Here is a 14,130-nt window from a genome sequence, read left to right as displayed (position 1 = left end):
TTGTCAAGCTCCTCCAGGACAGTTCTTGGATTCACAGTTCAGTAGCAAATGGTGCTACTTATTTCTAATTCCCTCTTATCTTTAATTCAACTTTTTACCTTTTTTTTTTTTTTTTTTTTTTTTAAAACACCCACTTATATCTCTGGTTTTGTCTATCCCCTAATAATGGCCTTTTCTATTAGTCTGTACCTTTCAAAAATTCTTGCAATAAATGCCACGTCTTTGGCCATTTTCATCCTTTAACACTTCAATCTTTAACTTGCCTGCTACAATAACTGGTAGCCACAAGCAAATCAGAATCACTTGCAGTATGGCTAAGCTGTGGAGCTCAAGGGTCCCAAGACTGCGCTTTCCTGCAAAGTCAGTTATTCCCCTCCGTTCGGCTTAGGACTCCCGCCTCCCCCCACCCCGCCCAATTGCTAACGCTTGGAAATATCCAGAGATTACAAATGCTTCACTTGCATCATGCGCTTTGTAATTTAAGAAGCAGAAGTGCTTCGTAATAACTACAATTGATAAAATATTAACTTGTGCTTTTTTAATAAAATGAAACAAAAGCATTCTAAATCATAGCAGCTTATAGATCAAAACTGTCCATCGGTTAGGAGCATAGTGTAATTAAGAAGTGTGAAAACTGCAAAATATTAAAACCCTGCAGCAATTCAAATTCATGACAAAACCTTCATGCAGAATGAGCGACACTGCCTGATGCTCTACTGATTTGATCTACTTGTTCATTGGTAAAATACGAATTTTCTTCCTTGGTAATGGCATATCCTCTTTTCCAAAGGGGAAGAAAAGGTACAAAGCCCTTTTGATTAGCACACAGTAGCTCTTTCCCTAGTTAGCAATTATTCTTTTACAGCACTGAGAAACGAGGACTTTTTGTTTACCATTAGTTGAGGTAAGTTATCTTGCTTTTATTTGGGTTTAAGACTACTGTAAAGGAGTAGCTTTTCAGTTGCAGCATGGTTTGTCAAGATTACAATATTTATGACTGCATAAAATACATAAGTAAAAAATTATGATTTTGTAGAGTTTGTTATCAAGAGCTGAGACTTACATCTTTACAGAACTGCAAATACTGGCTTCCTAACTGCTAGTTGATAATTTTGCTGGCAAGAGCATTTGTTTTGCTTTTCTTTAATCTCGATACCCTTTTGTCCAACTGTTGTAAGAACTAGCAAGAAAGTCATTTATAACTACGGATAAACTGTTGTAACAGCATTAGACAAGCTGTACTGATTCTTCATTAAAACACCCTTCGTTTGAAACTACAATGTAAGAGGCGATTCTTTTTGTTCAAAGAAACTATCAGCATGCTCTGTGCCTTTAACACTTCACATCGATTACAAAAAATTTAACAATGCAATCACTAACATACCCCACTAATGAGAAATTATGAGAAATTGTTTGATGCAGAACCTTCTGCATCAGTCAATCTGATCGATAAGAAAGCTATCAATTTTGAAATTTAGATTTAATGCATTTTCAAGAAGCTAATGAGAAAGGAGCAACTTAAAATAAATACCATCATTAAAACTGCAAACTGTTACAATGATATATTATAAACTTGTCCTAAATAAACCTAGTGCTTCAAAAATTTACCAGTGAATTCGTATTACAAAATATGTGAAAATACAATAGAATACCACAAAACAACGACCTTTTTTGGGGTCAACAATGACGCCAAGATGATTAGGTCTTTAACTTTTTAAATTGTTAATAGAACATATTGTAATATATAAGTTGCAATTTGGTTGAATTCTAGAGAATATCCCCACCCAAACTCAAATTCACCTTTTTCATTCCTCCTCTAAAACTAGTGCCAAACTTCCTGTCAAAGCCGGTATTTTTCTTGAAGAGCTTTAAAGTTTAGCCGTTACTTATTTTCTACTACTACATTTTGGCAGCAACTATTTATTGGTCTGTTATTGCAAAAAGTGCAATTTAACAATAAACCAGTCTGAAGGTCATTCTATGTCTTGAGGATACATACCATATATTTCTTTAAAAATAATCATACTTTTGTAAGCAATACTTTACAGTAGACACCTCAAATCTACCATAGATGTAAAACTTAAAACGAGAAAAATTTAGTCTCTAAATCTTTATACACATATTTATATTCGAGTTTCTATATATATTATATATATACACAAGCACAAGAGTATATATAAAATATATATAATCAGATTCAAAAAAGAACAAAAACTGGGCACTGTACATAAAATCTTTTTAAAACTCAAACAATAGAAAAACTTTAAACATTAAACAATTTTAATAAAAGTTTCTGTACAATGCTAAGCAGTTTTATTTACATATAGAAAATGTAATAGGAGTAGTGTTTGAAATTACAGAACTCCTTAAAATTTCAATGGCAGGTAATCTGGAAAAAATAACAGCATTCCATTCACAAATATTTTCAAGCAATAAATATGTATTTATAAATAGTGTAAATTTACATCAAGATTAGAAACAAAAATCACAAATCTGAAGTTTATTCCTTAGTCTATGTGCAACCCATTTATCTTTGTGACTTGGCTGTTAATTGTTTTAAATTTTATTTAGGAACCAAAAGTGTAACCGTCATGGTTTCAAAACAAGACAGAAAAACATAAAAGCAGTAAAAAATTTATATCACCTAACTCTTCACATTAAAAAAAAAAAAAAAAAAAAAATTGCCCAAAGAAAGACTTAAAATTTCTAACTACCTTACAAAGAAATGACCAGCTAAGCTAGTACTTTTTCCAAGGGAAATTCTGAAGGGGAAAAATGGATGAAACCAACTCATCAGCCCAGAAACAGAGAAATACAAAAGAGGTGGTCTTCAAGTCAGTAGTCTGTATAATGTTGCCAGTTTTGTCAGATATATACAAAACATGGAATTATTTTTTGAAGTACAGCTGGATGAGCTTTATTTGTTTTGAGTTCTGGAGTAGGAGGCAGTGCTCTCTCCTGTCCAGTTGGTTGACACTCCGCACTTGGAAGGTTGCATAGACACAGCTTTCAGCCAGCAGCCTTACGGGATAGCTACAAAAATCAGTGGTGCAGAACTGGGTCACTTCCTGAATATCAGAAAAGTTTTCATTTAATGTCCATGAAAAAATGTCAAGATGAGGAGGATGGCAATGGAGGAGCCTGAAAAAGAAAACATTAAATTACCTTTTCTACAAGGGTGTAAAACTCAGTTGTTTAACCAAGACCTGCACAAATTGTAACCGTGAGAGTTTAAAGTCACACACACTACTCTTTTTACACTTCAGGACTCTTTCAAGTGGATACTGGCATTTTTATCCAACTTAGTCAAATACAACGTGCATTTTATGACTACTCTGCATTAGGATTTTGCCTATACTGCAGACTGGAGTACGCTGTGGGGTTGTCTGTGTTAATACAATGTGAGCTGCCAAAACAAGTCCTGCTGTGGCAGCAAAGAGCTCCATGTGGGCTCAGTATAGATATATCTTTATATATGCTAAAACAGGGATTCTCAACCTGTTTACCAGTTGGGGGGGGGAGGAATTGTCCATTTGTGGCTTCTCCAAATGCCTTGCGGGCTTCTTTTTTTTTTTTCTTTTCTTCTTTTTTTCTTTTTCCCCCCCCTCTACCTAAACAACAACATATAACTCTGAAGTTAGGATATCTGTGGAAAGGGTCTCAGGTTCTCTGACATGCGGACAAAGTTGTTTTGGTTTTTTGTTTTGTTTTTTTTTTTTTTTTTTTTTTTTTTTTTTGTTTTTTGTTTTTTGTTTTTTGTTTTTTTTTAATCCTGGAAGACAACACCAGAGTGCCTGATGAGTGAAGCAAGCTAGATGTCTTGTTCCTGCCTGCTTTCAGGAGACAAGGTCTAGAAGATACCTAACTATTTCCCAATATTACACTTTGTGGTATTACCATCAAAATACTGAATCTTTGATGGCATTTCCTTCTCCTCTTTTCCTGCTTATCAGTCCTGTCATGATGTGGAATCCCTTCAAGAAGCTACTCACAGTCTTTAAAGACACTTTAAATCATATGATAGTACCCACTTATGAAACAGTAACACTAACTGATCCTCATGTTTGCTCACAATACTTCACCCCAAACACAAAGACTCTTTGTTAGGCCTATTGCACCTTTGCCATCTGAGATTATCTTCATCCTGTGACTTGCAACAAACCTTAACTCTTCTCCTAGATGTGAGAGAAGTCACTTTTAGGCTATGACTCTTCTCAGTTGAGATTGTATCCCCTTTAAAAGAAATGAATATGCACACCAATTTCACAAGAGAACAATTATTAACCCCCCTTAGGGCTGCAGGTATAGGCTTTGGTGGGGGAGGGAGCTACTCACAGGTTGAGAACCCTTGTTCTAGGGACAATATCATCAGTGTTACCTATATGTTATAAACACAGACAACAAAACACCCCTCCCTCCCCGCTCTTTTCCATACAGAAATGTTCTTGCCCATTTCCACTCAACTGGATGACGTATCTGAGAACAGGTGTTTATTTATATGCTTTTCTGTAACAGATCATCACTTCGAAATTGCAGTATTTCACAAACTATAATGACAATGGGCTCCTAGAAGTATGAATTGAAGTTCAACCACCTCAGGCTCTGTAGGACCAATGAAGAGAATTAAATTCAGAGGACATGGTCCTGCACTCTTGCCAGCCTCTACTGCTGAACCTTGAGGCCTCACCTCAAAAGGTCACAACTTATCATGCTAGCATTACATGAAATAGTTGTCTAAACATACATTTTCTGCGGCACCTGGAAATGAATCAAAAGGCACAGCCATTTCTGGGCTGTTGCATTTAATTCAACACAAAATTCTCATAACGGTTAGTCCAACGTTTGTCTCCTTTGACAGAAAGGCAAGTCTTATAAATAAATCCAGCATCGCTTTCACTGCGATTACAAACAAGCCATCTTTGCCTGAAACAATGAAACCTGGGTGAAATGTTAGGACAGTTGTGCTGACACAGTTCAAAGCAGGAGGCTGCCATATATAGCACAAAGCTATAATGGCAAAGAGGCTTTTTGCTTTAAATTGAAATGCAAAGGAGGCCCCAAGCCAAATGACAGAACTGTTTGAGAGCATCCACTTGCTAAGCAGAAGGACAGTGCTGCTTTGGGAGGGGATGGGTGAGGAAGGGGAAGGAAGGGGTCTGAGTGCATAGGATGCTCTGCTGCTATACTGACTTCATACCACAACCAATGTATTAGAGATGCTCTTGAACCTGGTGCTAGTTTCTCCAAGCTTCACTGTCCTGATTCTTCCCATCTCCATCTGATCCAGTTATGGTCTTCAGGTGATCTCTATTGGATTTTTAAAGCCACAACTTTATGAATTGTAACATCATACTTTTCCTGAAAACTCAGCGGTTATGTTCTGCAGTAAGTTACTGTACTATTTCACATAATTCTGACTCTTCAGCGTTTTGTTCTGTAAATATCACACACAACCCATACCTCCATTTGAATCAGAAAGTCCATGGTACTCATACAGTGGAGTACCAAGACAGTCTACAACTGCTTTACAAATAATGTATTTATGCACCCACTTATTAATTTGACTTACTAATGTAAATTGATCATAGACTTGCATCAAGTCCTCCATTTTGTACTGTTCTAGCACCACAAAATTTTCCAGGTTCGTGCTTATCTTTCGTGCACAGTCTTGGCAATGTACAACATAGGTCTTTCGAGAATTGCTCTCACTAGTGACAAAAAGCAGATCAAAGACTTCCACCTGTTAGATAGGAAACAGAAGGGCAACCATTACAATTTCATTTTTTAGAAGTTAAACCACGTAAACGGTATTTTCTTCAACATTTACAACCTTACCTTGTGCATGCAAAGAGAAAAATTAGATTTGTTCGGGGAAAATCTATCCTCCTAAGGCTCAGGCAGAGAAGTGAAATACTGTAAAACCACTAACATTACATTGTGGATGTCTGGATGAGCAGCGCTATGGGAAAGCTTTTGGTCAATATTGACAAAAGCAGGATTCATACTCTAAATAGGGGTTACTCAGTAAGGTGGAGATTTATAACAAATATACCTAATTTTCCTTTTTAAAATTTGTCTGCAAAAGAAATTCGTGATTTATTTCCTTACTACTCAGTCACATGCGCATCCTGCCCAGGAGGCTGAGTCAGAAGATAACTAGAAACTGATATTCAGGGGGTAGGAAAATTTTATTTTCTTTTATGCTTCATGAAAACTATTATCCAATACTTTAAACAAACTATTAACAGAAAGTAGAATAAAAAATTTCAGGAAAAAAGGTTTGCCCTGTGAAGAAAATGTACTTAAATTCTCTCTCTTTTGGGGATGTTGTTGACTTCCAAAATGAAGACAGATACACCTTTAAAATGAAGCTCAGCAGATCAAATTATATGCAGGAAGGGATAACAACTTTTTATAATAACTGAGAATTGAAAATCGACCTAGGGAATAACAGTGCTGTGGAAGTACTGTGGAAGAGACTGCAGCAAAATACAGCCTATGTCTAGAAAAACAGCTTGATAAGCTCTTTGAAGACAGTACTGCATCACATATGTGTGCTTACAGCATATAGTAGCTGCTGCAACTTAAAAGCAAAACTAAAATAGCAACAACAGCAAAAGACAGGACAAAATTTAAATAAATATTATAGTAGTACACAAGCCCAACACATATTTTTACTGACCTCACAAATGCTACAGTAATGAGCTGGCTCATCCTTTGCTCGCCCATGCCAGACAATCTCTTTTCCTGCAGCAATTAGAGCTTCCCTCAGTGTCTGACACTGTTTGAGAGTTCTTAACAGGCAGTACCTGCAACCAAAATCAGTTGTATATTAAGTTCAATATTCAACTTTATAGCAAGATTCAAGTAGGCTTAAATTTCTTCCAAGACCCTGTACTTGGAGTTTCCTCTTCCTCTGGGATTTCAGAACAGCTGACTAATAAGAATCACTGGACTCATGACTTAGGTAGAAGTTAGACCACATGCTTATGGACCTCTGCGTAGATTTGTTCAATTTCACTACAGCCCCTTGCCCTGCAAACAGGCTGCATCTTTCATTTTTGACTGGAATGCACGAATGGCCTTTTAAGCACAATAAAACAACGTGTTTTCAAAAGCAATTAATGTATTTTATTTTGAACTATGAATTTATCAGCAAAAAGTCAGTTTGAACTGCCAAGTTCAAAATAACTGTTTACATTTTGTGTAAATGACTATAGCCTAATCCAAGGAACTATTTTAACTAACATCCTAAAAACCTTGTTACTTCCTCAGCACTACTGAACTTTCAGTCATCCAAAGTCTGAAAACCCACGTTCTGACAGGAATCACTCTACACACAGTGGAAATAAAATCTATCAACAGGTATCTTCTTCCGTGTAAAAGGAAAAAGAATAGACAGGTTGATATTAGAAAAGGAAGTCCCTTCATAGGAAAAAAAAACCCCTAACACTGAACAAAACAAGTACAATTTTAACAATTATTTTATGAATAAAGAAAAGAACTGGTCAAATGTCAAATTAAAATCAACAATTCCCTGCCATCCTTCTGTAAAGGATAAAAAAAAAAAAATATCTTCACAGTTTTATACAGTTCTCTTCTGTACTAGAAAATCCAACTTGTTTTCTAGCATTGTATGAGCTACATACGTTCCCATAAAAAATTGGCAAAATAGGTCACCAGATTTCTAAATTACAATGTTATTTACAATAATTTTTAGCTCTCAGCTATCCTATTTATTTGAGCTGCAGCCTTTGCAGCCTTTAATTTTCTCCTCCACAGGGTGGTTATGTTACACACTCATTAGATGCAGACGGAAGATTGAAAAAAACATAAGGGGAGGAATAAACATTGGACGGAAAACAAAGTGCTCAAGAGTTCTATCAAAATGTTTTCAACTTGATCCTTCTCCCATTTTAAAACCTTAAACATGTAAGATATACATTCTGTATTTTTTAAAAAAAAGTTTCTTTCATGCTTTTCCAAGTAGTTAATAAAATCTTAGGCTTAGAGATACTCTTCTCTTGATGTTTTATACTCAGACTGTTCATCTTCACTAAAAACAAGTCTATGGCTTCATTAATACCCTGACTGTAAGAATAATGCAAAACTGAAAGCATGTTTCTCTATTAAACATTGTATTTTCATATACCGAATTTCAAGAAAATTAAACAGCTCATTTAGCTGTAACTCCTTCAACACTTTCGAAGTTCGATGTTAAAGGGACTTACGATGCTAAGGCCAACCGTATGTGATATATCACGTATTAATTCACTTGAGTGTTGGGCTAACGTGCTTCTGACAAGCTCAGTAACTTTGGTATAGCATTCTTTTATGCAATACAGCCCGATTTCAAACAAACTTAAAAGCTACCATTCTTCTCTTCTGCTGTTATCTGGAAAAGACTTTGGGTATGCCAAAGAGCAACTGCATCTGCATGTTACTTCCTCAGCACAAGGAAGATGCCAACACATCTGCACACTTGCCACCATTGTTCTCCAGTCTTGACTTCCAAAGAATTTTCAGAGTTTTCTAGTGTTACAGTTGTGAAAAAAGAATTGCCCAAAATGTAACCCACATATAACACTGCTGCAACGTTTGCCAAATTTGCAACCAAAGCCAAAAACAATAGCTAGAAGGTGAATTCCCCCTCCTTAGATAAAGTTCAGATCCTAGTAGTGGCACTTGAAAACGTAAATGTTAACTATTTCATGCTATCAAAGAATGGGAGAAAGCATACGAACCACCACTTTGAAAATGCACCACAATTTCCTAAAGTTTGGGAAGCCTAAAGCAAGTCAAGAAGGTTTCTAGCAGTCACAATGTGTAAGTTAAATGGTGTCAGCTTTTAGTATTGTAGGCCTGCTTTTATTCTTGTACAGTGAGAACTCAGTTAAAAGAAAATCTAGACCATAGCTCTCCCTTAATTTTTTTCAGGTATGGCATCAAGAGTATGAGTAAATCATGTCCAGCTAAATTCAAATATTTAAGAGAAGAAGATTTTAAAATGGACATAATCCTGATTTATTCTAGAAGAGCAGTGAGAAACCTGTTTGAATATTTAGATATCCAGTAAACCTTTTTGAATTGTGGAGACCATCCCAATAGCAATGGAAAAATGACCTCTCTGTATCTTTCAGTAATATAACTTCCCTACTGATACTGAAACATATTTTATCTGGCTTCGTGATTTTGTGCAAAACAATTTCTCCCATGTCATGTTCTTTTACGTTTCTAAAACTGTTTTTGTAAAAGAACTTAGTATTTTTGTTACTTTGGAATTATTTTTTTAAGTGTTTATTACTATGTTCCTACTACCTAAAATTCTTCTCTGCCTCAGATGCATTTGTAAAAGTCCTTCTAGCTTCCATCTAAGAGGCTTGCAGTTAATTTTTCTTTTCTTGAGGGTTGCGCTCCCTTAGTCAAGTTTTAAATCATTTTGTCTGCCTGTGTTCCTGCTCATGATTCTACTGTTAATATCAAATCTTTAAGAAACATCTAATGAGAAAGTTTCAGTTTTTGGTCTTTATCTTTTATCTAGCAAGACAGCACCTAGTTGCACATTAACTAAAAATATAAGGAGGCTTCAGGCTTCTTCCAAAAGCTAAGTTTCCTTCTATTATTTTTTCCCCTACTACTATTCTATTTCTTGTCATCATTAATCTGGTTCCCAATATTTATATGCATGCTTAAATTTTAGTTTACTGCCTCTGTAGTGGTTACTCTCACATAACCCAGTAAGACATATTTGTATTTATCTTTCAAATTGGAATTACAAACTACTTTTTATCATTTTCCAAGAGCTATTATTTTGTACTATTCTGATACCTAAGACGCCCCAGAGACATAAGTCAAACTACCTAAACAATTCAGGTATCTTTGATGTGCAATTTTAGGTACAGACCTGTATTTAGCAAAAAGGTGACAGCTGTGTCACTGATATATTTTTTTTCTTGATGACAAATGAAAAGTCAGCTATTCAAGATGAAATTCAACCAGCTGTATCAGAAATCACTATTTCTCAAGTGTTTTTATACGCATGCATACACATACACACAGATATGTAAACACACAAATGTCTGTATTTTGTACATATTAAAATCCAGGAGCAGTGGACAATAGCTACTTGCCAGCTGGTACTATTTTCCTGCAGACAAGCAGTCCACAGGAAAATTATGCAACTGCATAATCATGAAGGAGATCATGAAGATTTCTGCATTTCCAGTACGCTTACAAAGCCATGGTCAGATACTAGACTGTGTATTCTGGTGACACCCGTTTCTATTAACAGCTATACCATAACTACAGAAGTGACCACAATGAAGAGTTATCTCAGGTTACCGCTACTACATGTTACAAGCCAGAGCTCGTCATTGGATCTTCTTCCCCTCTGCACACATAGCATGGAACTTGGGATTTGGCTGACAACTAACTTGGATGGAGGGCTTAATCCAAGTAAACTGGAAATGGTTTCAGTAGGCTGGAAAAAGCAAATGTATGCAAGACTGAAGTTTGTATCTGCTCCCCAGCATCTTTATTTGTAATCTACACCTAAAATTTAGGTCTCTCACTAGAAAAAGCTCAGCTGCTGTCAGCTAGCAAGACAATAAGAAACTACCATTTTGTTCTCTGTGTTTATTCACAACACTGTAAGTGATTCCCTTGGAGAAGGATGCTATGCTCAGTCATGTTTTTTCTCCTTTTAAGCCTAAACCATGGCAAAAAACCCCAAACTTGTGCAAATGCAAAATACAAGTGCCAAAATATTGAAATCATGTTTTGCCAAAAACATTCCAGAACTGCTTCAAGCTTTACAATAGATGCCTGCTGGGCTTGGGAAGATATACATATGAAGATAATTGTGGAATAAGTTTGTGGGTTTGTTTGTTTTGGTTTTTTTTAAATGGACTTTCTGGCTTCCTCCCTCCCACACCCTGCTTCTTTTCCCCGTTTCTCATTTTTAACTATTCAGTTCCTCCTCTCCGTTTTATGACAGCTGGCATCTTGAATATGAGCACTAATGGCTTAACTGAAGGGGCAGGACTGTCAAGCCTTCAGCAAAGATTTTCTTTCCCCTAGATATTAGTTACTAGATTTTAAGAAAGTATTCACACATAAATGGTATTCCAAAAACTAGCTTTATGGTGACTACAAACCTCCCTGTCTTCGACTTCCAACATTCTTGGTCCTTAGAAAGTTACCATTTCACCAATTCCACCATTCTGCAACAGATGTTCAAGCTTAAATTCCTACTGTAAAAAGGAGTCTCACTCAGTCCTACTAGGGGGGGAAAATAAATTATTTTTCTTTGCCCTTCCTTTGCAAGTTAACCCACCCATTTTTTTAAAGGTCCATTTCAAGGCAAATTATAAAAGGATTCAATGCTTGTGGATCCAGTATGTTGGTAAGACTAAGAAGTGCTCACGCTAGAAGCTCTTTGGTAGGCTTAAGGAAAACAAGAGACTGCTGCTACCAGAGTATTTTGCTGACAAGTAATTTGCTTTGGAATTCATTCCTCCACTTTGTTTAGGACAAACCTATGATATATGCTGAAATGTCCATTCATTCCTCAACCTAGGTTGCAATATTCCTAGCCTGGAATATTCCTGCATTTTGGAATATGCATATGAGAAATGTCACTAAACTCAATTACCATTTTACACATCAATTGTTCAGAAGAGCGAGCAAAGGGAAGGAGGCTTTCAAATTCCTACTCACCTTTATTTAAAACATTTATACTGAATCTCAAAATGACAGTGTGTGAGCACTAACTAGAGGTTCTAGAAATGTAAAATTAAGTTTAACCTTGCTGTAAAAATGATCAAACATCCAAATTCTAGTATTTGGGCTGGTGACCTAATTTCATTATTTCTTATGTACCCTGAACAGCTTTTGTCATCTAAGTCAACTGTTTCTGTAAACTGCTATATTAAGTCTATAGCATTTTTAACAAAAAATTTAATTAGATCACTCTAAAGCTATGCCACAATAACATCAAATAAATAATAAAATTAATGATATCTATAAATGGATTCTTTGAAAAACACAATATAAAATATTTTTGGCTTGATTCTCAGAAACGGAGAGGATTACTTACAAATCAACTATTGTTTCATGCTTGAAGAGGAAAAGGGTACAGCAAATGTTCAAATAAATAGAACTTACTTTATCATTTCAAAAAGCTTTGGATCCGAGACCTTGATATTTCGAGCCATATTCCATGAAAGATGAACCATGGGTACTATGGACTTTACACTCTGCAGTTTATTCCACTCGTACCGTTCCACTGCCAATTTATATTGACAGGCTATACAAAAACAAAATTACAAAAGCAATTATTCAAGTTAAGAAATAAGTATCAAGTGCAGCCAAAATAATCTGATTATAATAAAAAAATTATACCTTTTAGGGCTAGATTAAACTTCATTCGCAATGACCCATTCATTCCAACTAGACTTGAAGTCTGTAAAATTACTCTTTAAAAATTGTATTTATGATGCTAAAAGAAGGCACAATGCTACAGCAGCAACAACTATCTGTGAGAACAAGTTACTGACAAGTCTTCAATTTCTATGGTGAACAGAGAACAATATTTCAAAAAGGTTTACTTAATAAATATTCAAGTATTTCAGATTTTAAAAAAACCCTAAACTTGAAATGTCTGCATCTCACTTTATTCACTCTTTATCATAATTTCACAATGCTATGGTGTATATAATACGTCTTGAAAAGGAAGACTGCACCTTGAGAGATTTGTTGCAATAAGTCAGACTTTTTCATTAAGCAGCGTACTCACCCTGCCCTTTTTTAAAAAACATTCTACAAAATTTACTGCGACTTAACATGTGAGCTCTGTATTGGTCAGTCATACAATCCTGGACATATACTATTTATTGCACCATAATGAAATAAAGACACACCTTAAACTATTTAAGAAAACGGGAGTTCTTTGGAAATACATTCTCTTCAAATGCTTGACAGAAGCTCATTTTAGCTGTGAAATTTCCTTCCATTCTCACATCTAAAAACCTTCCAACACCATGGTTCAAAACTAAAGGCTTCCAAAGCAGTACGTCTGAAAAACCTAATACTCCTTTATGAACAAAATTTTACACCTATTCGCATTTCCTGATGCTTTTACTAAAGAGCAATTAGGTATCTGTTGTCCTGAAAAAGTTAGATTGGACAAGTCCTTAAACTCATATGCAAGCTACAGCACAGTCTGCTGGGTAGAACAAATTTTGAGAGACAAAGTTAAAAATGGCCTACAAGACAGAGTGTATAAATTAATATAAACATTTTATTCTGCTAGTATTTGCTATACAACTGTAATTTTTACAAACCCATTAAATGAACGAGTGCAAAGACTGCATTCTTGCTCCTTCTCTTCCTCTTACCAATGGAATTATTTAAAGCTTCAACACACCATGTTTTAAAATACAGTATGTTCATTTTTTTGATCTAGTAATGCATGGTAAATTAGTAAGAAATGACAGGTTCTGTGGCATAATATTACCTAATTATGTAGTTCAGCATAGGCACTATTCAACCATACCTGTAAGAGGGCCAACATTCCACGCAATGTTGTTGCACCAACCGATAGCCTGAACCCAATGAACAGTGCCAGCATTTATCCACACTAAATCCCCTGGTCTTTGAATAAACCTATAAACTGGGACATTGGCTTCATACAAATCTTCCAAGTTTGGCCACCAAGATCCCATGAGGAAATTCATATTATTCCTGAAACAATAGGAAAAATAAAGTCTTCAGCATTTATCAGCAGACATATTAGTGGTTGATACTTCAAAGAAATTACCTGTAAAAACTGATCACCATGAAAAATGCTTTCTGCATCTAATCAGTGACCCGCGAGGACTAGCCAAAAGGAAACTTTCATCTATAAAATTCCTGATCCTAATTCCGTATTTCACATCCTGCAATACATTAAAACACTTAACCATCTCGTTGCCCATGTGAAGTCAGTTTATGGCTTCCAGTTATGTTCTACTTTCCTTTAAGTTTCCCAGTATTTTATTAATGCTGAGGCAGAGAAATCCTTGGTCAGATCTAGCATGACAGTGCTGCTGCTTTTTTAACCAGTGCCTGATTTTATATACAGGCCATACC

The 14,130-nt window shown here is 35.6% G+C and overlaps 1 protein-coding gene across 18 annotated transcripts in view; it reads right to left on the bottom strand.

Annotated features, from left to right (window-relative positions):
• Nucleotides 1-523: 523 nt before the first annotated feature.
• The window catches only part of KDM6A (lysine demethylase 6A), a 168,386-nt gene continuing 154,779 nt past the window's right edge, over nt 524-14,130 (bottom strand). For 10 of the 18 annotated variants that reach the window (XR_008236326.1, XR_008236332.1, XR_008236330.1 and 7 more), the window contains 5 exons: nt 13,556-13,743; nt 12,166-12,307; nt 6,683-6,809; nt 3,612-5,740; nt 524-3,563 (listed from right to left, as the gene is read on the bottom strand). Coding sequence is in view for 7 of the 18 variants with exons in the window: in XM_052794678.1 (XP_052650638.1) it covers nt 5,251-5,307; nt 5,570-5,740; nt 6,683-6,809; nt 12,166-12,307; nt 13,556-13,743 (685 nt within the window). In the remaining 11 variants the exon portion in view is untranslated. The remainder of the gene's footprint in view (nt 3,564-3,611; nt 5,741-6,682; nt 6,810-12,165; nt 12,308-13,555; nt 13,744-14,130) is intronic. The other 8 variants (XM_052794680.1, XM_052794682.1, XM_052794684.1 and 5 more) reach the window with 3 other exon arrangements.

This window comes from Harpia harpyja, chromosome 8 (genome assembly GCF_026419915.1).
Source record: "Harpia harpyja isolate bHarHar1 chromosome 8, bHarHar1 primary haplotype, whole genome shotgun sequence".
In the NCBI taxonomy this organism is placed as follows: Eukaryota; Metazoa; Chordata; class Aves; order Accipitriformes; family Accipitridae; genus Harpia; species Harpia harpyja.
The sequence above is the reverse complement of the archived record's forward strand: the minus strand, read 5'-3'. Positions and strand labels throughout refer to the sequence as shown.